Source organism: Passer domesticus, chromosome 20, assembly GCF_036417665.1.
Source record: "Passer domesticus isolate bPasDom1 chromosome 20, bPasDom1.hap1, whole genome shotgun sequence".
Lineage (NCBI taxonomy): Eukaryota > Metazoa > Chordata > Aves > Passeriformes > Passeridae > Passer > Passer domesticus.
In genome coordinates, this window is record NC_087493.1 from 2,461,633 (window position 1) to 2,487,906 (window position 26,274).

At 52.5% G+C, this 26,274-nt stretch overlaps 1 protein-coding gene across 4 annotated transcripts in view; it reads left to right on the forward strand.

Moving 5' to 3' along the window:
• The window catches only part of SLC39A11 (solute carrier family 39 member 11), a 79,113-nt gene extending 53,287 nt beyond the window's left edge, over window positions 1-25,826 (forward strand). For all 4 annotated transcript variants that reach the window (XM_064396018.1, XM_064396019.1, XM_064396016.1 and 1 more), the window contains 4 exons: window positions 3,939-4,008; window positions 22,688-22,786; window positions 23,876-24,034; window positions 24,404-25,826. In XM_064396018.1, the coding sequence (XP_064252088.1) occupies window positions 3,939-4,008; window positions 22,688-22,786; window positions 23,876-24,034; window positions 24,404-24,482 (407 nt within the window). In that variant the 3' untranslated portion in view covers window positions 24,483-25,826. The remainder of the gene's footprint in view (window positions 1-3,938; window positions 4,009-22,687; window positions 22,787-23,875; window positions 24,035-24,403) is intronic.
• The last annotated feature ends 448 nt before the right edge of the window (window positions 25,827-26,274 follow it).

The following is a 26,274-nucleotide window of genomic DNA, read 5'->3' on the forward strand; positions in this document are numbered from 1 at the left end:
GGTGAAGGATGTAGATGACATCCCCAGCCATGACTGCAGCTCTCAGTGAGGGACACAGGTGACATCCCCAGGGCTCAGGTGACATTCCCAGGTTTGGGCGATGCCCTCAGGTGGAGGACACAGGTGACATTTTTTGGTGAAGGATGTAGATGACATCGCCAGCCATGGCTACTGCTCTCAGTGAGGGACACAGGTGACATCCCCAGGGACACAGGTGACATCCCCCGGGCTCAGGTGAGTCCCCAGCCGTGGCTGCTGCTCTCAGGCTGTGTTTGGCTCCCCCAGGGCTCCCCTGCAGCTGGAGGCTCTGCACTGGGAGCAGCTGGAGGAAGTTCCTTGTTTTCCAAGGTGGGGATTTTTCCTCAGGCTGGTAAGGAGGGGACAGGGGCGTCTCTGATGTCCCCCTGTCACCAGCTCATCTGTCACCAACTCATTTGCAGGCAGCCAGCCCAGGCACTGATAACACCTCGCTGTTTTGTCAGCAGCAGCAGCCACCAAGGTGACAAAAGGCAATTAAATCCAGGATTTTCACCAGCTGGAATGAAATATCCCACTGAAATATGCATGTGGGAGCTGCTTCCCTGCCTTGTCCCCATCAGATCTCGGCTCTGTCACATTAAACCTCGCTGAGCAGTGGCCTGGGAAAGCACTGATGTGCTGGGAATGAAACTTTAAATATCTCTGATGGATTCAGGTGCTGTGGGGTCAGGAGAGCTCAGTCCCAGCAGGGCCAGGCCCTGCTTTTAGCTCAGTTCTGCTTTGGTAATGTGGGAAAGAGTTTTCTGCTTCCAGAGAAGCATTTCCAGCTTGGAGGAGTTTTGGGGTGTTGGGCAGTTGCTTTAATTGTTAAAAATCAGATGGAATCCTATAAAATCAGGTGGAGTTCTTTAAAATCAGGTGGAATTCTATAAAATCAGGTGGAATTCTGTAAAATCAGGTGGAATTCTGTAAAATCAGGTGGAATTCTATAAAATCAGGTGGAATTCTATAAAATCAGGTGTAGTTCTTTAAAATCAGGTGGAATTCTATAAAAACAGGTGCAGTTCTTTAAAGTCAGGTGGAATTCTATAAAAACAGGTGGAATTCTTTAAAATCAGATGGAATTCTATAAAATCAGGTGCAGTTCTTTAAAAGTCACATGGAATTCTTTAAAATCAGGTGGAGGCTGAGTTGTCAGCTCCGTTCAGCTGCTGCAGCCCCATGGAATTGAGCCGAGGATTGAAATGAGGATTTGCTTCTGTGGGAGGAGGAGAAGAGAGGAAAGGGGGGGCTGAGGCTGGGCTGGCTCCTGAGGGGTTAAACCAGGATTAGGAGTGAGCAGGATTTCCTCCTGCCTCCCAAATTCCACCTGAATGCCCACAAACCCTCAGGTGGAGGGGAGCCCACAAAGCTGGAGAATCCCTGGAATCTGCTAATCCTCGAGCAATAATGACTAAATGATGTCTCCTGGAGGGCCCTGGGCTTCCTCTGCAGGGAGAAAGCTCTGAGTGGCAGTGCTTAAACTCTTGGAGAAATCCAAACCTCATTATGGCAAGATTAATTTCCCACCAGGAGCTGAGCAGCTCTTCCAAGAGCAGGATGAATAATGGATGAGACCTTGGCAGCTGGAGAAGCTTCCCTTGGCTGTGCTGAGGCAGGAGAAGCAGCCCCAGAGCCCCCCTGGGAGGGGACAGGGACACCCCCAGCTCTGGCAGCTCCTGGGGGGGGTCCCAGTGCTGTGGGATGGGCAGGTCCTGCGGGATTTGGGATCATTGAGAAGGATTTGGGATCATTGAGCAAGATTTGGGATCTGTTTGTGCTGTGGGATGGGCAAATCCTGCAGGATTTGGGATCATTGAGAAGGATTTGGGATCACTGAGCAGGATTTGGGATCACTGAGCAGGATTTGGGAAGTGTTTGTTCTGTGGGATGTGCAGATCCTGCACAATTTAGGAAGTGTTGGTCCCTGTGCTGTGGGATGGGCAGATCCTGCATGATTTGGGATCACTGAGCAGGATTTGGGATCACTGAGCAGATTTGGGAAGTGTTGGTGCTGTGGGATGGGCAGATCCTGTAGAATTTGGGATCACTGAGCAGGATTTGGGATCTGTTGGTGCTGTGTTCCATCACAGGGATGGATTTTTTGGGATGAGCTCCCTGTGCTGGTACCCTCAGTCCTGCTCCTGCAAAGGGGCTTTGTAGCATCCCAAATTCTCCTTTACTCACAAAAAAAAAAAAAAAAAAAAAAAGCATTTCTGTTCCTCACACCATTGGAATAAGAATTACTAAAAAAGGGCTTTTCCCTTTGAATTCTGCCCCCTGGGTGAGGGATCTCTGGAGGAGCAGTGCCAGGCCTGGTTTCATGGGCAGAAAATTCCATTTTTATTCTATTTTTGTGCCCCAGTTCTGCTGAGCCCCCAGGGCACCCCCACCCTGCAGGGCTCAGCAGGGCTGTGTCCCAGCTGGGTGATTTGGGGACAGTGGGGACACCTGGTGACCCCCAGGTGTGGCACATGCCAGTTTTTGAGGGATCTTGGGCCAATTTTTTGGGATTTTAGGGCAAATTTTGGGGGATTTTTGGGATCTCCTCACCCTGTTTTAGGGCTGGTTCTGCTCTGGTTTCCCCTGTCCGTGGCTCCAGGCTCAGAGGAGCTGCCAGCTGTGGAGTTGAGGCTCAGGGATGGGAATGTTTGGTTTTCCCGGGGAGTGCTGCTGCTTTTCCTGCCGTTTCCAAGGCAACTGGGAACTCTCAGGGCCACAAACACGCACAGGGTGCCCTTCCCACCTGCTGGAATGCTCACCTGAGCCCCTCCTGGGAGGCTCTGAAATCCCTCCGGATTTGGTGCTGAACTCTGAACATTGCCCCCACCCCTTGGGAGGGGAGCGAGGCCACCAGGCTGCAAAAAAAACCCCAAAATGGGGATTTTATACTCCAAAAATGTGGCTTTTATACTCCAAAAATGGGGCTTTTATACTCCAAAAATGGGGCTTTTATACTCCAAAAATGGGGATTTTATACTCAACAACTTGGTTTTTATACTCCCAAACTGGGGATTTAAAACCCCAAAAATGGGGATTAAAACCTAAAAAATAGGGATTTAAAACCCCCAAAATGGGGTTTTCTACCCCAAAAATGGGAAATTTAAACCCCAAAAATGGGGATTTTATATTTTAAAAATGAGGATTTTATACTCCAAAAATGGGATTTAAAACCCCAAAAATGGGCATTTTTAAACCCACAAAATGGGCATTTTATACCTCAAAAATGGGGATTTAAAACCTCCATAATGGGGATTTTATACTCAAAAATGGGGATTTTGTACCCCAAAAATGAATATTTTAAACCAAGGGGTCAAAAATACCAAGGCTTTGGTACTTTCTGAAAATCAGTTGGTTTTTTTTTTCCTGGGAAGGCTTTTCAGCTGTTTTCCTTGGGGTTTGTAGGATTAACTGCATTTAAAATGATGGGATTAGCTGTAATATACAATATTACAGCTAATATGCAATATCCAATAATCTGCAAGGCAGGAACTTCCTCGTGGAATTTGGGTTTCCTCGTGCTTTGGAGCCTGTCCCTACAGGAGTTGTGTGGCTTTGGGCACAGGGAGAGGGCAGGGGGCACTGCTGGCAGCTGATCCTGGTTTATTCCAGCTCCTGGGGCTTTGTTCTTCTGGAGCCCACCAAGCTCTTGGTGCTTTTGGTGCTTCCAAAAAGCTTTTGAGCCTTTTGGAGCAGCTTTGCTGTTTGGCACTGCTGGCTCCTTGGTGAAATCCCGTTCCAGCTGCTGGGGATTGGGATCTTTCTCCTCCTTTACTCATCAATCCAGAACCTTCTCCCCGTGCTGGAGAGCGGGGTGGGCAGTGCGTGATGGAATTGTGGATTCCAAGGGGCAGGATCCCCCTGGGCTGGGCTCAGGGCTGCACCTTACTGGTCCTTACTGGTTTTTCCCTGCTTTCCAGAGGGCCTGGCAGTGGGAGTTGGCTTCGGGGCCGTTGGGAAATCCGACTCTGCCACATTCCAAAGTGCCAGGTAAGACCTGACCCTGCTTTTTGGGTGTTCCTTTGCCTCTTGGAGCTTGGCTGGCCCACCTTGGCCCGTGCTGGGGGTTGGGGATCCGTGGATTGATGGAACCTGCCTGGAAGCACAAGGGTGGCAAAGGAGTGGAAAAAATCCCCGGTGCTGCTGCATTTTCCTCACTCTGTGCTGGCAGATGTGAGAAAAGGTTTCTGGTGCTGATGGTCCCTCAGTGGCTCCGTGGTTTTGCCTCTCTGGGATCTCTGGAGCTGGGGAGAGGCAGCTGAGTGTCCCCGTGGGTGCTGCTGGCTCCCAGGAGCTGCACCCAGGGATTTTGGGGTGTTCATCCCCTCCCTTCTCCTGTTAAACATCCCTGGGGATGCTCAGCTCAGCACTGGCAGCTGCTGTGCTGTCAGGGCAGGAGAAGGGCTGAGGCTGGGGGCTGGGGATGTGAAAATCAGGAGGAGAGGAGGGAAATCTCAGCCTGGTAAATCCCTTTCCTTGGAGCTGGCAGCAGGAATGGTGGAATCTCCACCCTCCTCTTCCCTGGTGTCTCCATGGCTCCCTGCAGGATTCCTTCATCTCCTCCTCCTCCTCCTGCTGCTGTCCCACCTGAGCTGGTTCCAGGCAGGATCCCTGGCACAGGGAAATCTGGGATTTTCCCTAAAAGCAGCATCCCCAACGGCTGGGAAGCACCTGCTGGCTTTGTGTGCCATTCCTGCCAGGCAGGGCCACGGGCTCTGCAGTGCCAGGGAAGCTCCTGGTCCTCTTGGCATCCTGGTACCCCTGAGTCCTGGCATTCCTGCTCCTGGCAGAGCTCCCAGGAAAACCCTTCTGTGCTTCCCTGGCACGGCTGGGACCTGGGGGCATCATCCAGCTCCTCCAAAAACCTCTGGGATTTGGGCACTGAGGGTGTGAACTGCTCCTCCAAACTCTGGGATTTGGGCACTGAGGGTGTGAACTGATCCTTCAAACTCTGGGATTTGGGCACTGAAGGAGTGTCATGCTTCCCCAAACTCTGGGATTTGGGCACTGAGGATGTGAACTGCTCCTCCAAAAACCTCTGGGATTTGGGCACTGAGGATGTGAACTGCTCCTCCAAACTCTGGGATTTGGGCACTGAGGGTGTGAACTGCTCCTCCAAACTCTGGGATTTGGGCACTGAGGGTGTGAACTGCTCCTCCAAACTCTGGGATTTGGGCACTGAGGGTGTGTCCTGCTTCTCCCCAGGAGCCCAGCCTGGCTGGCAGCACCCACTGCCCCTGGCAGAGCTGGGTCTGGGCTGAAGGAACGGGAGAAAGGGAAAAATAAACCTGGAGAAACGGAAGGAAGGGAAAAATAAACTGGAGCTGGGCTGGAGGAGCTGCCGAGGCTTTGCAAGAGCTGCTGGCACCTCTCGGTGGCCGCCCTGCAAACGGCACCTCCCTGCCGGGCTCTCCCTGTGCTCTGCTTTTCCCTGGAATTTGCACCTGCTGGTCCTGCTCCTGGGGAAAACGGGATCAGTTTTAGGGAGAAGTTCCTCCCTGTGAGGGTGGGGAGGCCCCTGGGTCCCTGCAGTGTCCCAGGCCAGGCTGGAGCAGCTTGGAAGGTGTCCCTGGGTTGATGTTTGAGGTCCCTTCCAACCCAAACCATTCCGTGATCCCTGCTGAAGGAGCTGTGGGGTCCATCCAGGCTGATTTTGGGTCCATCCAGGCTGATTTTGGATCTCTCCAGGCAGATTTTAGATCCATCTGGGCTGATTTAGGATCCATCCAGGTTGATAACCTCTCCAGGCTGATTTTGAGTCCATCCAGGCAGATTTAGGATCCATCCAGGTTGATAACCTCTCCAGGCTGATTTTGAGTCCATCCAGGCAGATTTTGGGTCCTTCCAGGCTGTCCAGCCCCTTCTCTGGCCGGGGACAAGCCGTGCCCCACAGACCCACCCCAAACCTTCCATTCCCATCCCTGTCCCATCCCAGCCCCCTGGAGTGCCCCAGATCCCAGGAGAGGAGCAGGATCCTCCAGCTTTACTCAGTGCTCCCTCCCCTTGGCAATAAAAGAGCAGGATACTCCAGCTTTACTCCCTGTCCCCTCACCCTTGGCAGTGAAAGGTTTTTCACAAAGCCAGCAGAGCCACAAAAGCAGAATTTTTTTCCCCTCAGCTGCTCTGGGGAAGCTGAGGAGGAGCAGCTGCTGCTGGCTCTGGGTTTGCAGGGCATTGATCGTGGCAGGTGAAAGGGGAGCAGGAAAATCCCAATGCAAATTCAGTCAGTGCAGAGGGGACAGAATCCCTGCCTTTTTTTTTAATATATATTATATATATATATATATATATATATATATATATATATATATAATTTTTATATATATTATATTTTATAATCTATATAATTTTTATATATATTATATTTTATAATCTGTATAATTTTATATAGATTATATTTTATAATCTACATAAATATATATTTATATAGATTATAAAATATAATCTATATAAAATATATATTATATACTATATATTATATATAAAATATAGTATAAATTATAGAAAATAGAATTCATAATATTAATATATATTCTATATTCTCTATTATATATTATATGTGTTATGTATAATAATATATATTACACAAATATAAAATATATATTGTGAATTATTTATACAATAAATTATATTATAAATGTATATAGAATAGAATATATAATTATATTACGTTATATTACATTATATTATATTGTTATGTTATATGTTTTATATACATTTTATATATACTGTCTCTAGATATTTTATAGCTATATAGATATAGGTACAGATATAATATATTGATATAAAATGGTATTTAATGTGAGAGGCAGTGCTGGCTCTGGACTCATCCAAGGGACAATTGCTCCTTGGACACAGCTCTGAGTCAGGTTCCCCCTCACATCCATTCCTTTCAAAGAGCATTTTAGTGGAGCAGCTCCGTGCCTCAGTTTCCCTCCTCCATTGCACTTCTCCTCCCTCCAGGGTGGGGGTGAGCCTGTGGGGATGCTCATCCTGCAAACCTGGGCCTCTCCACTCTCACAGGGAGCAGCTCCTTCCCATAAACTTGTTGGATGAGTTCCTGACATCTTGCAGGGATCCCAAAGGGATTTTCCAGGCGGTGTGGGCAGAGCAGGGGCAGCCCCACAGTGATCCCAGCCAGGGGCACATCCTGGGATTTGCTGAAACCCCAAAAATGAGAATTTGGGAAGAAGGGAATCTCACATTTAACACAGCCGGAGCTTTGCTGTGCTGGATCAGCTCAGCCACCCCGGGAATGCCTGGGCTCCGGGAGGGTCCTGGGATTCCCATCCTGCTCCGGATCCTGGGATTCTCCATCCTGCCCAGGGTCCTGGGATTCCCATCCTGCCCAGGGTCCTGGGATTCCCGTCCTGCCCAGAGTCCTGGGATTCCCGTCCTGCCCAGGATCCCGGGATTCCCATCCTGCCCAGGGTCCTGGGATTCCCATCCTGCTCCGGATCCTGGGATTCCCATCCTGCTCCGGATCCTGGGATTCCCATCCTGCTCCGGATCCTGGGATTCCCATCCTGCTCAGTATCCTGGGATTCCCATCCTGTCCAGGGTCCTGGGATTCCCAATTTGCTCAGGGTCCTGGATTCCCATCCTGCTCATCATCCAGGATCCCGGGATTTTCCATCCTGCTCATCATCTTGGGATTCCCATCCTACCCATCATCCCAGCTCATCCATGATCCCGGGATTCCCCACCCTGCCCAGGATCCTGGGATTCTCATTCCTGCCCAGGATCCTGGGATTCCCATCCTGCTCACGATCCTGGGATTCCCATCCTGCCCAGGATCCCGGGATTCCCATCCTGCCCAGGATCCTGGGATTCCCATCCTGCCCATCATCCCAGCTCTTCCATGATCCCGGCATTCCCCACCCTGCCCAGGATCCCGGGATTCTCATTCCTGCCCAGGATCCTGGGATTCCCATCCTGCTCACGATCCTGGGATTCCCATCCTGCCCAGGATCCCGGGATTCCCATCCTGCCCAGGATCCTGGGATTCCCATCCTGCCCATCATCCCAGCTCTTCCATGATCCCGGCATTCCCCACCCTGCCCAGGATCCCGGGATTCTCATTCCTGCCCAGGATCCTGGGATTCCCATCCTGCTCAGGATCCCAGCTCATCCATGATCCCGGGATTCCCATCCTGCCTGGGATCCCGGGATTCCCCTCCCGCCCATCTCCCGGCCCTTCCCGGGATTCCCTCTCCTGCGTTTCTTTGCTGCCACCGGGTGTGCAGGCTCCGTTCCTGCGCCCGGGATCCTCCGGGAGCTGCAGCTGGATCAGGGCCCCTGGCCGGGATGTTCATCCGTGGGGAGAACCCACGGAGAGGCTGTGCTGGGGAATGGGAACGGGAATGGGGAATGGGGATGAGAATGGGAACAGGAATGGGGATGGGAACGGGAATGGGAACAGGAATGGCACCCCAGTGCTAGAGAGAAGGGTTGGGTGGGATACTGTGAAGGGCTGGGATGGAATTCCCAGAGAAGCTGTGGCTGCCATCCCTGGAATGGGGTTTGGATGGGCTTTGGGGCAGCTGGGATGGTGGCAGGTGTCCCTTTTGGGGTGTTCTCCGTGGGGCTGAGCTGCTCCCATCCCTCGCTGCTGCTCCTGCCCCGCTCCCTGCAGGGCTGGGAACGTTGGGAATTTCCACGGGGTGCTCAGGACAAAGTGCTGTGGGGGCAGGAGAGGAGGCAGTGCCAGGGCAGTGCCAGGGCAGGGCGGGAGCGCCCGGGAGGGGAAGGTTCCCTCCAGATGGGAATGGGGAAGGCAGAAGCTGCTCCTGGCCGCCTTCCAGGCAGGAAGGTAAAGAGAAGGGCAGCCATGGCTTAAAAAAGCTGCTCTGCCTCCTCCTGTTCCTCACTGAGCCGGGGGGAGGGATCCTTCCCCTCCCTCCCTCCTTGGGTGGCTGCTGGAACAGGAACCAGATGGGGCTGGAGCTGCTGGGAGCAGCACGGGCAGGGGACAGCAGGGGACAGGCAGGGGACACACAGGGGACAGGCAGGGGACAGGCAGGGTATGGTCGTGTTCAAGGGTCCCAGGATGAGGGAAGAGATGAGAATCTTGACTCCATGTTTCAGAAGGCTGATTTATTATGATATTATATTACATTAAAATGCTATACTAAACCTATACTAAAAAGAATAGACGGAAAGGATCCATCAGAAAGCTGGAAAGGAAAGCAGAGGAATGAACAAGAGAATCTTGTGACTGCTCACAGCCTCGACACCGGTGGCTGCCATCGGTCATCAAGTAAAAACAATTTCACATGCTGGGCAAACAATTCTCCCAATCACATTCCAAAGCAGCAAAAACATGGAGAAGCTTCTCAGGAGAAAAGATCCTGGCTAAAGGATTTTTCATAAAATATGTCTGTGACAGCAGGGGACAGGCAGGGGACACACAGGGGACAGGCAGGGCTGTCTGCCCTGCTCCCCTTTGCCAGTGGCTTTCCCAAGGCTGGATGGAGCAGCAGAGGGACCAGGCCAGGTCCCTGCTGCTGCCACACCCCTGTGTGTCCCTCTCTCCACATTCCTCCGTGGCTTTGGAGGATGGAGGCAGCACCAGGGATCCCTGGGGTGATCCTGAGCCCTCGTGCCCTGGGCTGGGATGCTGGGAAGCTCCAAGGGGTGGCAGGGAGGGGGTCCCACCCTGGCACCTGCAGCATCTCCCCTCCCGCGAGGAGCTCATGGCTGGGATCAGAAGGGGAATGGGGTCCCTGGTCTCTCTTTTCCTGCCCTTTTCCCATCAGCAGCTCTTCCTTTGGAGATCAGCACGAGAGGCTGGTTATCCCCTTCCCATCCCACCCCCTGTGGGAACAGAGTGTGATCCTGAGGGATAACGGGGATGCAGGAGCCTCCCAAACCTGAATCTGCATCTCCCAAATCCTGAACCTGCACCTCCCAAATCCTGAACCTGCCCCTCCCAAACCCCAGATCTGCACCTCCCAAATCCTGAATCTGCATCTCCCAAACCCTGAATCTGCACCTCCCAAATCCCCAGGATTCTGGAACTGGTGGCAGGGAAGGCTCCTGGTCCTCTTGGCATCCTGGTATCCCTGAGTCCTGGCATTCCTGCTCCTGAACCTGCACCTCCCAAATCCTGAACCTGCACCTCCCAAATCCTAAATTTGCATCTCCCAAATCCTGAATCTGCATCTCCCCCTCCCAAATCTGCCCCTCCCAAATCCCCCAGGAGCAGTTTGTGTCTGCAGGAGCTCATTCCCTGCTGGAGGCCAGCACACAAAAGCCAAATCTGTTTTCCTGCAGAGCTTTGCTGCTTCCTGAGGATTTTTTTCCTGTCAGGGAGAAATTTGCCATAAAATCAATTTCCTCAGGCAGGATTGCAGGAACTCAGGAGTGTGCAGAGGGACTGCTGGAAAAAACCTGTGCCAGGGGATTTGCTTCTAACAGGAGAAAGATTTGGGGATGTGTTGGAGGAAGAGGAGGGTGTGTGGTGAGCAGTGCCTGCACCTTGGCTGGCTGATTTGGGCAGGAAAAGGGAATCTGGTGCACAATTAACTGGGAACCAGCTGGATTTCTCTGCCAGTCCCTGGCTGGGTGATTTCCTTCTGCATCAGGAGTCCCAGCTCTGTGTTTCCAGCAGGTGGGATGGATGTTCCCTGCACCCTTGGCTGATTTTTCTGGCTGCCAGTAGTGGTTTTGCTCTGGCTGAGCTGTTTTCCAGCTGGGATGTGAAGGCTGTGCTCCAGGGATGCTGTTCCAGTGGGAATATCTCCTGTGGGTGCAGCTCCCAGTGCCCCATCCCAGAGCCCTGGCGTTGTTTTAGAATCCCTTGTGGGTAAAATTTGAAATATTTGATCAAAAGTTGTCATTAAGGCTGGAAAATCGAGCCTGGGGAATGCCATACCCTGGATTTTCACTGCATTTTTTGCTTGGATCTTGGGAATGTTGAATTTTTTGCTTGGATCTTGGGAAGCTGACGTGGCATTGGCAGTGCAGGATCCTGGGGCACCTCCCTGTGCCCCTGGCACGGACAGGGCACAGCTGCTTCTCCCCTCCCATCCAAAACAAAGCTGGGTCAGGGCAGCAGGGCCTGACTGTTCCAGGGAATAACTTGGCTGCCTGCAGGCAAAAAAATCCCTGCGAGTCTGACTCAGACTGAAAGCTGGGATGAAACAGGGATGGGTTTTCTGCTCTCTCCCTGCACAAGCACATGGAGTTTTTCTTTTCCAGGGCAGGCAGCTCCTGTCCCTGTGTTTGGAATGCAGAGGGGTCTGGGGTGAAATTCCCATCCCAGGGCAAACCCTGGAGCCAGCAGCATTCCCAGATGTGCCTTTTTCCCTGGAAAAGCCCTGCCAGAGGCTGCTCCTCGCGAGGCCAGGAGGGTTGAAATCAGCCAAGCTGGAGTGAAATGCCATAAATTCCTTGGAGCAGATGGGAAGTGAAGGGCTGGGAGTTTGGGAAGCAGACTGAGGGGTTTTGTTAAGCCAGGGGGGTCTGGGCACCAGCTCCCCGTTGGATACAGAGAATTTGGGGAGCTCAGAAGCACTGCAAGCAGATTTTTGGCCGAGCTCTGCCTTGGGATGGAGCCGAGTGTGGATTTTGGGGTTACAGCAGAGGGGTTTGGGGGTTTGTCACACGGGATCCCCGTGACACAAAGTGGGATCTGGGCTGGGATCTGCCCGGAGAAGGGGGATCTGCACCTGCTGAGCTCCCCCTGAGCCCTGAGCTGCTGGGGCAGGGACGGGGCCCCGCTGCCCCCAGGCTTGGCTGCACCCCTGTGCCAGCTGCAGGCTGGCCTGGGCTGAGAAGCTCCGGGGTCATTTGGGATGGGACTCTGGAAGTGCTTTTGATGCTGCTGTTTATTTTTCCTATTTTTTACGTGGGTAAGAAGGGCGAGTTCAGCTCACTTTATAGCAGAGTTTAGAAGGTTACAAGGTTTTTGGTTGCAAGGATTTTAGTTACAAGACTTTTTAAGGATTTATTGACTAACCAAACACTACTAATAAGGATATTTGTGGTTGAGACTTAATTTTAAAATATTTTGTCCGATAGTTTTATGCATTTTACTTAAAATGCATTTTTACAGTGTAGGCTTTCTTAACTAATTATGTTACAACATACAAACGTACAGTACTGCATTCTGAACTTCCTGCTTATTTTTGTAATTACTTTTATTTTTTTCTATATCTTAAACTCTAAAACTTCAAACTTTCTATTATTTAACATAGGTAAAATGTTAAGTATAAGTATAGTATATATATATACACTTATATATATAAGTATAAATATATATAACTATAAGTAAATATAAATATATATTATATAAGATATAAAAATATATTATAGAATATATTTTTATATTTGTATATTATATATTTATTATATAATTATATTTATATAATATCTAAATATATATTAAATATACTGTAATAAATATATATTAAATAGCTTATAAATTACTATAATATAATATATAATATATAATGTATATTATATATTATATCATATTTATTATAATATATTATTATATTATTATAATATATATTATTATTATTCTATATTAAATAGACTTTTATAAATCTACATTCTCACTTCTAGTACCTCAGTTTAGAGGCCTTTTCTAAGGACTCAGATCAAATCTTGTATTTAATTTTAAGCTTCAATTTACAACCCCAAAGTTCTAAAGATCCTTTGCATTTCCAATCAGACCAGGTTTGCTCCAGGGCTGAACCTGGCTGCAGGGCAGGGGTAAATTCAGTTTTATGATGGAGCAGGGTTAACCTGGGGAGCCCAGCTCTGGGTTCCCATGGTCCATCCTCACTTCCCTCCATGCAATCCCTGTTGGTGCAGAGGGGAAGGAGCAGGAGTGAGCAGGGAAGGATGGAACAGAAATCTCCCCCGGCCGATGCTGGGGATGTTTCCTGCAGCCCAGCACAAAGGGTGCCATTCATGCTCCCCGCGCTGGGAATGCTGGCCTTGTTTGGATCTGCTGTGCCCACGGATTGTTTCCTGTCCAGCTCTGGTGGAGCAGACAGCAGAGGAGCTTCAGGCTGACAGGCAGACTTTGAGCAGGGCTTGGAAAATATTATTCCATGGGACAGCCTGTGCCTCCCACGCTGTGTCTCTCAGGCTGGGAAAAGAAAAAAAAAAAGGAAAAAAAAAGAAAAAGCAAAGGTTTGATTAATGTAGGGAGATTGAAACCAGGCAAAAATGTTATCCTGAGTTTTCTGGGGATGAATGGAAATCATTGTGGCAGAGCCCACTGCGGGGTTTGCCCTCACTCACAGGGTCTGGCTCTGCAGGGGGTGGATCCAGAGGAGGTCAGGAGAGGAAGGATCCAGAGGTGGGGCTGGATCCACCTCTGTCCGACCCCAGGAACACCTCCTGGAAAATCCCCCCAGAGCTGGGATCCCTCCCCACCTTTCCTGGACCCCAGAGAAAGGGAGCAGAGCAAAGCCCAGCCCTGGGCACAAACCAGGGGGAAGATGCTCATTAAACACCTTTTAATTAGCCTGGCCTGGGGGCAGTGTTCATTAGGGAGCTGGGAGGTGCCTGCAGGGCTTTTGGAGGCTGGGGTGGCCCCGGGGGTGCTGCCAGCTCAGCTCTGGCAGGTTTGGAGAGCCCAGAGGGAGGAGAGAGGCTCTGAGCTGCACCTGGGCCTGAGAGAGGGAGGGAAATCCATCCCTGGGTCATCACACACCCCTGGTTTATCACACATCCCTCATTTTGGCATTAATCCCTGGTTTTATCACACATCCCTGGGTTATCATAACCCTTTTTTCATCACACAGCCCTGGATTATCACACATCCCTGATTTATCACACGTCCCTGGGTTTATCAGACATCCCTGGGTTAGCACACATCTCTGGTTTTGGGATTAATCCCTGGTTTATCACACACCCCTGGGTTATCATATCCCTCTTTTTAGCACACATCCCTGGTTTACCACACATCTCTGGTGTTGAGATTAAACCCTGGTTTATCACACATCCCTGATTTTGGCATTAATCCCTGGTTTTATCACACTCCTGGGTCATCACACATCCCTGGGTTTGTTACACATCCCTGGGTTATCAGACATCCCTGGATTATCACCAGGGAACATCCCTGGTTTTATCAGACATCCTTGGGTTATCACACATCCCTGGTTTTGGGATTCAACCCTGCTTTTATCACACATCCCTGGGTTATCACACATCCCTGATTTTGGCATTAATCCCTGGGCTATCACACATCCCTGGGTTATCATATCCCTCTTTTTCTCACACATCCCTGGTTTAGCACACATCCCTGGGTTTATCAGACATCCCAGGGTTATCACACATCCCTGATTTTGGCATTAATGCCTGGTTTATCAGACATCCCTGGGTTATCACTAGGGAACATCCCTGGTTTTATCAGACATCCTTGGGTTATCAGACATCCTTGGGTTAGCACACATCCCTGGGTTATCATATCCCTCTTTTTATCACACATCCCTATTTTTACCCCCATCCCTGTTTTTACCCCCATTCCTGTTTTTACCCCCATCCCTATTTTTACCCCATCCCTATTTTTATCTCTACATTCAGCTGGGCTTTGGTTCCCTGTGGGTTCTTTCCAAGAAGGAAAATCAGGTTTGTTAACCTCCCTCATCCTCCTTCCCTTACTTTTATTTTCTGTAAGGAATGGGGCTGTGTGATCAAGGCACTAAATCCCTCAAATCCACCCCTTCAACCATTCCCCCACCCCAACAAGTCCCTTACACTCAGATTTCATGGCACACCAAACGATTTTCAATGTGAAATGTGCTCCCAGTTTGAATATCCAGACAAAAAGGAGAGGATTGATGTTTTCTGCATGGAGCCATAAACATTAAATGGGAATTTTTATATGTGCAGCACAGTCCCAGCCCTGCTTTTAGACCACCCAGCTTCTGTGGGTGTCTAATTTAAAAAAAAAATAAAATTTTAATAACCTTTATAAGGTTCTGTATGTCCCTGCAGCTCCAGCCCTACCCCAGATCAATGCAGCCACCTCGTTAAATCCCACTTTATTTAGGGCTGGCTCGCTATGAATATGTAAAAATTGAAATTATTTGCAGGCTGATGCTGTTTAAAATAGAATTAACGAGGTCTCACATGAGGATTGTCTTAAGGTATTTAAAAATAGGGGGGTAGGGCTTAACTGGTGCTGCCAGGGAGGGATGGCCTTGGTTCTCTGCTGGAAAAGGGAGGAATTCCTGTCAGGAATCAGCTCTGGCGAGGTGGCAGCTCTCTCCATCCCCACAGACTTTGCTTTTTAGCACAGCTAAACTAGAGCTGTGTTACAAAGTTTGCTTTTTAGGGTTGGTGCGGATCTCTTGTAGCAGTTTGGGGGCATTCCTTGGTCTCCAAGCAGCTGGAAAAGGGAATATTTGGGAATATTTGGGAATATTCTCCCGTTGATCCCTTTCCTTGGGCAGGATTTTAGCCCACTAACCAGCATGGGGGTGGCCCTGGGGAGGGGCAGGTCTGGTGTTTTATCCATTTCTGAATTTCTGACGTGTTCCAGGCTGGGCTGGATGGGGCTTGGAGCAACCTGGAAGGTGCCACAATTCCCTGCCCATGGAACGGGATGAATTTTGGGGTTCTTCTCAACCATTCTGTGATTTCATGCAAGAATTTGTGAACTTCTAATCTTGGTAAACCACAACTGAGCAAGTATAAATGTGTCTGGGCCCTGGATATTTTTCCTGAGTGCTGTGGGAGCAGGACCAGGGCAGTTCCACCTCCTGCAAAGGAATTTTCCAGGAAGCTCCAGGGCTTCACCTTCTGCTCAGTCTCACGTTGGAAATCATTTGATTTGCCATGAAATCTCAGTGCAAGGGACGTGCTGGGGTGGGGGAATGGTTGAAGGGGTGGATTTTAGGGATTTATTGCCTGGATCACACGTTCCTTACAGAGAATAAAAGGGGAGGAGGATGAGGGAGGCTAACAAAGCTGATCTGCAGCCCTGCAGAGCTGGAGCCTGGCTGGACCCTCAGCTCCCAGGCCAAGGTCCTGCTCTTGGAGAAGGTGCCGAGGCTCCCTGAGCTTTTCCTGCTGCTCTGAGAGGTCAGAGCACGGCAGGAGGAGCTCCTGAAATGTGGCTTTGTGCTTCCCACCCCAGGCAGAGCCGAACCTTCACCCTGGGCCTGAGGCTGACTCAGAAACCAAACAGTTCCTGAAATAGCCAGGCAGATAAGGAGCAGGGCTGGAAAAGTGCAGAGAATCAACAGTCCCCATCAGTGGGATCCATCCCTGGGCTCTGGCCTGCACTCCCTGCCCTGACAGGGAGGGAACTCCACTTTGGGTCTCCTGTTGCCCAGGCCAGCAGGGAGGTTTGAACTGGGCTGGGCTCTTCCCCCCAGTGACAAGTGACAGGACAGGAGGAATTCACCTCAAATTGCACCAGGGGAGGTTTAGGCTGGATACCTGGAAAATTCCATCCTGGAAAGGGTGCCCAGCCCTGGCACAGCTGCCCAGGGCAGTGGTGGAGTCCCCATCCCTGCAGGGGTTAACAGATGCATGTGGCACCTGGGGACATCAGTGGTGGCCTTGGCAGTGCTGGGGGAACAGCTGGATCTGGTGATCTGCAGGGTCTTTTCCTTAAAACAATTCCATGATTCTGAGTTCCTGGGATGGCTTTCACCCCAAAATCCAGCCCTGGGGGAGGTGAGGGGTGAAGGCACCCAGGGGATGTTTCATGGAAGGGATGGTGCAGGAGCAGCTGAAGGAGTGGTGATGGCCAGGGCAGCACCTGGGCTCACCTGGTGATGCCTTGAGAGGCTGAGCTGGAGCAGAGGCTGGGCAGAGCTACAGAAGAAAGCAGGGATTTATTCAAAGGATCTCCTCCATGGATCCACCTGGGGCAGCACCAGAGCCCAGCCAGGGCTGCACCCAGGATGAACCCAAATGGTCCCAAAATGCACGAGCGCTGCCGGGGTCTCTCCCTGGGCTCAGCTCTGCTCCATGTGCACATTGCAGTTCAGTGTCCAGTTCCAGCTGCAGCCCATCCAGTCCCATCCTGCTTGTTTTTCTCTCTCCAGCCCACGGGGTTTGTGCTCTTGGGCTGAGATTTGGATCATTTGTCCTTGGTGCCCAGCTGGAGCAGGAATTGTTTTGTGTCCCTGCTCTGTGCAGAGAGCTCAGCATCCCCTGATGTGAGCCCAGACCCACACACTAAAGCAGCACAGAACCTGAAAAATAGAAAAGCTGAACCTGAGGCATCACTGGCCAGGGCAGCACCTGAATCCTGCTGGGGCTGGAGGAAGTTTCTGATATTTGGGATCCAGGGTGGGAATGAGGAGCTGAGGCTGGCTGGAGAGGGCTCTGGACTGTGCTGGGCTGGCCCTGGTGGGATTTGTGTGGGGAAAAGTGGAGAATTCCTGAATTCCTGCAGCTGAATTCCTGCTGCACTCAGAGGGGAGAGCAGGTTTTACAGCTTTGAACCGAGCTCCTGTGCCTTGGGGAGAAATTGAGGGTGAAATTTCCTAAAATCCTCGAGGTTTGCAGCGTGCAGGGCAGGGAGAGCAGGGCTGGCACAGGGCCAGGCTGCAGGTGGGACACGGAGCTGCCAGCACCAGGGATGGGCTGGGAATGGGGACAGAGGGGTGGGAAAGGGGATGGGATTGGTCCTGAGGAGCAGTGCTGGCACGGAGGGTGGCAGGAGAGCAGGTGCTGTTCCAGGAGATGGGATGGCCACACTCAGAGACCCAGCAGGGGCTTCTCGGGGAGGGAATTCTTCCCTGGGAGGAAAAAATTCTTCCCTGTGAGGCTGGGGATGCCCGAGATGGAATTCCCAGAGCAGCTGTGGCTGCCCCTGGATTCACTTGGGCAGTACAAGAGCCCAGCCAGGGCTGCACCCAAGATGGATGATGGGTCACGAGTTTTCACACTTTGATTTTTGGTCCATTTCCACGTTGGGGTTCATTGTCCAACTGCAGCTCCAGGTGATGCAGTCCCATCCTCCCAGATTGCTCTCCTCCTGTTGTTTGCACTTTTTGGGCATTTTGGGCCTTTCTGTTGTTTGCACTTTTTGGGCTGAAGCTGCAGCGGTGTCCTTGGTTCTGGGGCTGCAAAAGGATTGTTCTGTGTGCCTGAGCTGTGAGGAGAGCTGCTGACACTTTATTTGGAGCTCAGAGTTATAAACCAATGTAGTGCGGAGTCTGAGAAATACAACAGCTAAAATTTAAGGCATCGGGGGTGGCCTGGGGGGCATCTGGGTGACATTGGGGATGGTTCTTCCCACACTGCTGGAGCAGGAGAGGAGAGGAGAGGAGAGGAGAGGAGAGGAGAGGAGAGGAGAGGAGAGGAGAGGAGAGGAGAGGAGAGGAGAGGAGAGGAGAGGAGAGGAGAGGAGAGGAGAGGAGAGGAGAGGAGAGGAGAGGAGAGGAGAGTTGGACAGGGTTGGTTGGACAGGGGGAAGGAGCAACTCTGTGGAGCAGGGTTGGACAGGGGAGCAGAGGGAAGGAACAGGGTGGAACAGGGGGAAGGAGCAGCTGTGTGGAGCAGGGGAGCCAGAGGGAAGGAGCAGGGTTGGACAGGGGGAAGGAGCAGCTATGTGGAACAGGGGAGGAGAGGGAAGGAGCAGGGTTGGACAGAGGGAAGGAGCAGCTCTGTGGAAAAGAGGAGCAGCTGTGTGGAGCGGGGTTGGACAGGGGGAAGGAGCAGCTCCGTGGAGCAGCGCTGAACAGGTAGGGCAGGTCTGGGGAAAGGGCCCCGTGAGCTCCTTCCCACCTGCAGCCCTGATCAAACACCTCGGCGGGCGGCCCGGGGGCAGCCGTGATGTAATCGCGGCAACCCCAAACAATCGGGCCTTTCACACCCGATAACAATCCCAACAGTATGGAAGGGCTGCCATGCAAGAATACACATGCACATTCTCCACTGCGGGGAACTGAAAGCCCGAGTGAAAAGGGGCTTGTTAAGAATATGTAGCCTGCTTTCATAATCACCCCGTCAAAGAATAGGCCCTTGAAAACAAGGCTTTAGGCTTATAGAAGGCTTTCTGTGCCTTGACCTTGCAAATATGCAGAGATGCCAACTTTTTTTTTTTTTGCAAGTGAACTTGGAGTGTCGCAGCGTGGTGCCGGAGCAGTTGGCAGGAGAGGGGGTAGGAGATCCAGCCGGGATGTTCCCGGGGGACACGGGATGTTCCATGGGGGAGCCCCACCAGGAGGGCGTGGATTTATCTTTTCTTCCCCAAAACTGGGCTCTGCCGCATGGCAGGGTGAGCCAGGGCAGGGCAGAGCTCACCTGTGGGTGACACAGGTGCTGGGGCACTTCTGGGGGACATGGCTGTCACCAAACAGATTTTGCAGATGGGGAAGTTGAGGCAGAGCTGGGAAAGGCAGCACATCCAGTGTGTGTTGGGTGCTTGATGCTTCCAAGGACACCGAGGCTTGGAGGAGCCACCCAAGGGACATTTCTGTGCTGGTGGCAGAGCCACCAGCGGGACACTGGCGCGTCCCCAGGCAGAGCATGTGTGATTTTCCCTGGATGTGCCTCTGTGGGAGCAGCTGAGGTTTGTAGGGTGGGGATGAGCTGCAGGTTGCCCAGCTGGACACAGCTGCCCCATCCCCAGAATGCCAGGATCACTGAGGTTGGAGGAGATCTCCAGGATCACCAAATCCAACCCGTGCCTGACCCCCACCTTGTCACCAGCCCGAGCACTGAGTGCCACACCCTTGGGCACCTGCAGGGGTGGCAAAAACCCGACCAGATGGGATCTGGCTCCACCACCTCCCTACCCCTTACCCCACCTTCCTCCTCCTCTCTTTGGAGACCCCAAACCTTTCATCCCACAGATTTTCTTGTTGGCTTGTGTCTGTTTCTTGTATTTGTTGGGTTCCCAGACGAAGGAAGGAATGATGAATCTGACTCCATGTTCTTAGAAGGCTGATTTATTATTTTATGATCTATATTATATTAAAAAATACTATATTAAACTATACTAAAGAAAACAGAAAGGATACAGACAGAATGCTAAAAAGATAATAATGAAAACTCGTGTCTCTCTCCAGAGTCCCACACAGCTTGGCTGTGGTTGGTCATTAAGTCAAATTCACAATTCACATAAAACCAATGAAACAATCTCCAACCACATTCCAAAGCAGCAAAACACAGGAGAAGCAAATCAGATAATCCTTGTTTTCCTTTTTCTCTGAGGCTTCTCAGCTTCCCAGGAGGGAAATCCTGGCGAAGGGATTTTTCCAGAAAATGCGAGGTGACAGCCGTGTCCCTGTGGCACCCGAGGCGGGCTCCCCGTGTATCTGTGCCTGTGTTTTACAGTGTACTCCCTTGCAGCCGGGGAAGCCTTCCAAGAATCCCCACCTATTTCTGTCAAAAGGCGCCTTTGTTCCTTCCCCTGGGACACAATGCGGCTTTGATCGCTCCTGCTGCCCCGGGGCTGCGGGGAGGCGTGAGCTGTGCTGGCCCTGGGCATGGAGTGGCCCTCGGGATGGAGTATCCCTGGGGACAGCAGTATCCTTTGGGACAGGACATCCCGTGGGACAGGATATCCCTTGGGATGGAGTATCCCTTAGGACAGGAGTATCCCTGGGATGGGATATCCCTTGGGATGGAGTATGCCTTGGGTGGGGGGTATCCCTTGGGATGGGATATCCCTTGGGATGGGTTTATTTGGAGCACTGGAGGTGAATCCCCTTTTTGTCTCCTGGCCAGAACAGGGGTGGCCCCCGAGGTGCCCCTGGGGTGGTGACCAGAGCAAGGCAGACAGGAAGGTTTAGGTGTTCCCAGGCTGGCACAGAGCTCTTGGGTTTGGGAAGCCCAGATGGATTGTCCTGGTGTTATTCCTGGTTTTGGGGAGCCCACATGGATTGTCCCGTGGTTGTTCCTGGTTTTGGGAAGACTGGTTTTGGCAAGTTCTTGGTTTTGGGGAGCCTGGGTGGATTGTCCTGGGATTGTTCCTGGTTTTGGGATTATCCTGGTTTTGGGAAGCCCAGATGGATTGTCCCGTGGTTGTTCCTGGTTTTGGGGAGCCCACATGGATTGTCCTGGGTTGTTCCTGGTTTTGGGGAGCCCACATGGATTGTCCTGGGTTGTTCCTGGTTTTGGGGAGCCCACATGGATTGTCCTGGGTTGTTCCTGGTTTTGGGAAGCCCACATGGATTGTCCTGGGTTGTTCCTGGTTTTGGGGAGCCCACATGGATTGTCCTGGGGGTGTGTGGCAAGGAGGGCAGGAGGAGAGCAGGGTCAGAGCCCTGTAGGGTTTCTCCTGGCTCTCCCCCCAGTTCCATCCCTTCTCCTGCCCCTCGGGGCTCAGCGTGGGGGTCCCTATTCCCGGTGGGATCGGGGTGGGGGGGCTCCCCGCCCTTCCCACACAGACCCCTCCATTCACAGCTCCCTCCCTGTTAATTTGTTGTGGCCAGGAGCAGCAATAGCTGCTTTGTGCTGAGCGAGGGAAGGAGGAAAAAAAAAACCCCGAGGCCAGACAGCGGCTCCAGTGTTTTCCAGCAGGGATGGTTTTCCCCCTCCGTCCTCCCTCTCTTTGCCTGGAATAATGTTTGTGATTGTAATGGCCTGTCCTGCTCAGGGAAACCCGGAGCCTCTCCCCCTTCCCCTCCCCTCCTCTGTAAACCCTGGGAGAAGTTTAAACAACCCGGAGAGGTTTTTCTCACCGGGCTTATTTTACTCGTAGGAAACGAGGGGGTGAAAAAAGGGAGCTGGCAGCTGTGGCAGAGCAGGAACTGAGCTTGGGAGAGGCTCTGGGGACCCCTCAGAGCCCAGCCCCTCACTGCTGGAGCCCCCCAGGGTGGTCCCACTCTTGGTGTCCCCCAGTGCCACCAACACAGCCCAGCAAAGCTGGAGAAATGCTCCCAGTGTGGAACAGGGATGTGTGGGGAGCCCAGGCACAAACAGGAGCCCTGTTTGGTGCCTGAAACATTCCCCAAAATCCCAAAGCCCTGCAGAGCAGGAAGGGTGGGAGGTGGATGTGCCAGCCATGCACAGCACCAGCAGGGACACAACGGGAGCTGCTCAGGGAAGGAATTCTTCCCTTTTAGGCCAAAATCCTTCCCTGAGAGGGTGGGGAGGCCCTGGAATAGAATTCCCAGAGCAGCTGGGGCTGCCCCTGGCTCCCTGGAAGTGTCCAAGGCCAGGCTGGACAGGGCTCAGAGCAACCTGGGATAGCTGGAGGTGGAATGGGATGAATTTTAAAATCCCTTCCCACCCAAACCATTCCAGGATTCTGGGATTCCATGACTGAGGGAGAGCCCCGCTCTCCCCTGCCCTGAGTTTGACCCTGGAAGTCCAAGTGTTCCCTTTCCATGGGATACAAGAGGGGGAAAAGAGAGAAAGCAAAGCCCTGTGGTGTTGGGGCCCCTCTGGCAAAGCCCCCCAGGAGGAGGAACCTCAGCCCTCCCTCGAACCTGGGCTGCTCCAGGTGCCCAGGACTGGGAATGCTGGGAATCCTCAGGCTGGAATCCCTCCAGGGGCCTCCCAGGACCAGTCTCTTCTCCTCCATCTGCTCCGTGGGCTGGTGCTGGAGCTGATGGAAGCTCTGGAGCTGCTGGAGGATGGAATTTGCTGGGATCCTGTTAAATTTGGGCACCGGGGGTGGGAGAAGCTCCCTTGAATCCTTAATCATGTCCCTTTTTCCCTGCCCCCAGCAGCCTCTCCCAGGCTGAGCTTTGCCCTTAACATAAACAAATTAATATATATGTGCTTTTTTTAGGAACTTAGCCATTGGGATTGGGATCCAGAACTTCCCAGAGGGCCTGGCTGTCAGCCTGCCCCTGCGCGGCGCTGGATTTTCCACGTGGAAAGCCTTCTGGTGAGCTCTGCCTGGGCTCCAGGGAAAGGAGCCCTCACCAGCCCCTCCTGCCTCTGATCCCCCCACATCCATCAGGGAGCTGCCCTTGGCATGGGATTGTTCTGGGTCTGCTGTGTTCCCTGTGGTGCTGGGAGTGCTGCAGCTTTCCAGCTCTGTCCTGCTCCTTCCACACCCTCCAAGCTCAGATCTGAGCCCCTGGATCCCAGGGGATGAATCCCTGATCCCAGCAATCACCACATCCCAGGGGAGGAATCCCTGATCCCCACATGACACATCCCAGGGGAGGAATCCCTGATCCCCACATGTCACATTCCAGGGGAGGAATCCCTGATCCCCACATGTCACATCCCAGGGCTGAATCCCTGATCCTGATCCTGTCACATCCCATTTCAATGCCTGTGCTGCGCTCCAGATCCTGCACTGCCATTATTAATTTTTTATCACTTCATTTTTCTTTCTCTTCAAGCTGAATTTCAACCCCCCTTCTATTTTTCCCCCTTTTCCCTGAGGTGCAGAAGCCAAGGGCACAAACCCCGGGAGCAGGAGCTGCATTCCTGCCCTGCTCTGGGTGGTGGGTGGAGGGCAGGGGAGGCTCCCAAACTGCTCCAAAGTTTTGTTTTCCTTTCCTCCCACCCATCTCCTTAAGTGCTGGGACTTGCAGCAGGATTGCTGCTGCTGGGAAGGGATTTCCCATGGTCCAGAGAGGTGGGGACAATCCTGGAGGGAAAGAACAGGAGTGGGAAGAAGGTGGCTTTGTCCTGCTTGAGGCTGGGGCCAGTCCCTCTTTGGGACTGAGTTGTGCTGATTGGAAGTGTTCCCTCTGCCTGGGAGCTGGATCCCCAAATCCCACAGAGCTGCTGGGGGCAGGAATGAGATCCTGTCTGGAAAACTCAGCTGCGTTAGGTCAAGCCCTTTCCTGTCACCACAATCCAGGTGCCATGGCTGGGTGTGGCTGGTGTCCGACTCCTCCGGGCACCGGGAACGGGGACACAGCAGGGATGGGGCGGTGTGAGCCCCGTGATCCCTTTGGGATGGCTGTGCCAGCCCTGCTGCAGGCCTGCAGGGATGTTCTGGCTGTTTTTGTGGCAGGTACGGGCAGCTGAGCGGGATGGTGGAGCCCCTGGCCGGGGTTCTGGGCGCCTTTGCCGTGCTGCTGGCGGAGCCGCTCCTGCCCTACGCGCTGGGATTCGCTGCTGGAGCCATGGTCTACGTGGTGATGGACGACATCATTCCCGAGGCACAGACCAGGTGAGACCCCCCTGACCCGTGGGGGGTCCCAGTTACCCCTGGGAACAAGGAGTGTCCATGGGAAGGGGGAGTTTGGGAGCAGAGGGGATATAAACACCCAGGCAAGGCCTGCGGAGATGGGCTCTGCTCCTTGGCTGGATGGAGGGGTTGGGAATCCTCCAGGGAGCAAACTGAGAGAAAAGGGGAAAGTTATCCCATGGCTGGAGATGGGATTTGGGATCCTGGGGGGGTCAGGATGCAGCCAAGGGATTGCTGTGCTCCCTCCCCATGCCAGAGAATGGCCCCTGTGGGCAGGGGGGCTCGGGAGCATCGGGGCTGGGATGGGGCACGAGCAGCATTCCCTCCTCCAACATTCCCCTCTCCCTGCAGTGGCAACGGGAAGCTGGCATCCTGGACCTCCATCCTGGGATTTGTGGTGATGATGTCCCTGGATGTGGGGCTGGGGTAGGGCAGAGCTGCATTCCCAGGAGGAGACAGCAGAGCCCCGCGCCGCGGGATCGGGAGCCGGCCGCGCCTCGGCCCCGGACTGGATCTGTACATAGATTTTTGGGATCTGGTTTGGTGTTGATTTCCTCTGATTTTGTATCTCCCTCTCCCCTCCCAGTTCCTGGCGATGGTTTCCAAGCACAAATATGGGTGGGTCCTCCCAGATCCTGGTTTGGTTTTCCTCTTGGAAGGGGCCTTGGATGACGCTGGGCTGGTTTCTCCAAGGAAAAACATTTGGGATTTTGATCCTCTCTGCTCTGTCAGAGGTTGGGAATACCCTGTCCCGTGTGGAGGCTAGAAATGGAGTAAGCTCCTTATGGAGTGTGGAATTGCACCCTTTTTTGGGAGGTTGAAGGTATGAGGACTGTGATAAGCCATGGGATCACAGGTCTTCCACATCCTGCTGCTCCCCGGGAACGCTGCAGGGAATTGCTTTGGATGCATGGGATAGTCCAGGCAAATAAAGATGAATTTTCTTGGGATCTCTGCAAGAGGGAAATGTCTTTTTTTCCTAAATGTATCTCCGAGGGGCACTGCTCCAGTGTGCTGTGTCCAATGCTCCGGGGTTTTCTGTGGGAAAAACACCAGGAAAGGAGGTTTGAGTGTTTTCCATGCAATTCCATGTGGAGCTGCCGGGCCTTCCCAAGGGATTCTGGATTTCAGCTGCTGCTGGCAGTGATCAGAACTCCCTGAAGGGCCAAGCCAGGGTTCTCCTGCTCACCCTTCACCTGCAGGAAGGGCAGGAGCTGAGCCACCACCGGAGCATTCCGGGATGAATGAACGAGTTAATTAATCCCTCAGGATGAATCAGTTATCCCACCTGGAGAGCCACAACCACGCATGGACATTCCTGCCTCTTCTCCTGATGCTTCCCAAGCATTTCTTGTGGAATGGCTCTTCCTGAGCCCTGAGGATCGATGCAGGCTGAGGAGTGAATCCATCCCTGTGCCCAGGGAGGAGGGAATTGCCAGGCTTGGGAGGATGCTGCAAATCCCAGCTCGCCCTCGCTCTCATCTCCAGCACAAAGGGCTTCCCTAAACCCTGCTGTGGGGTCACCTGGGTCACCTGGCTGCCTCCTGCTCTGTCCCTCTGGAAGTGGGGCCGGGATGTCCCAGACCTGCCTTCGGTCCCACCGGAGCCAAAGGGAACAGGTTGGAATAAACTGAGCTCTCCATTTTGTTTTGTCCTTGTTTTTTTGGATGGATTTCCTTTGTGTGTCCTTCTGGATGATCCCAAGCTCCTGTTTGCCGATGGGTTTGACCTTTTAACTGTGATTGCTTTCAATAAATGGGAAATGGAGTTTGCACGGAGTTGTTTTGGTGCCATAAATCTGGATTTGCTCCTCCTCCCTCCACTCTGCTGGGTTTCCTTCCTCCAGCCTCGTCGTTCCTGGCTTTCCAAGGTCCTGCCCTTGGCTGGGAAGGCTTCCTTGGGGATGGGAAAAGAGGGGAAAAAGCCAAGGAGAGGCACTTTCACCCTGGGTGTGCACCCTGGGGCTGGGCCGGGTCCCTCCAGGCATAGAGGAAATTTGGAAAATTTGGAATTTTAGAAAATTTGGGAATTCAGCCTTTAGCAGAATAAGGTGCTTTTGAAAAGGTGACAGCTGTCCCTGCATCGCAGGGCAGGAGAGGGAAGGGATGTGCCACAGCTGGGAATCAGAGCCCTTCCATGGTCCCATCCCCAGGGCTGGAGCATCTCTCACTGCTCTCCCTAATTCCACCCACACTGGAGGCTCTGGAAAGTCTGAGCCCTCT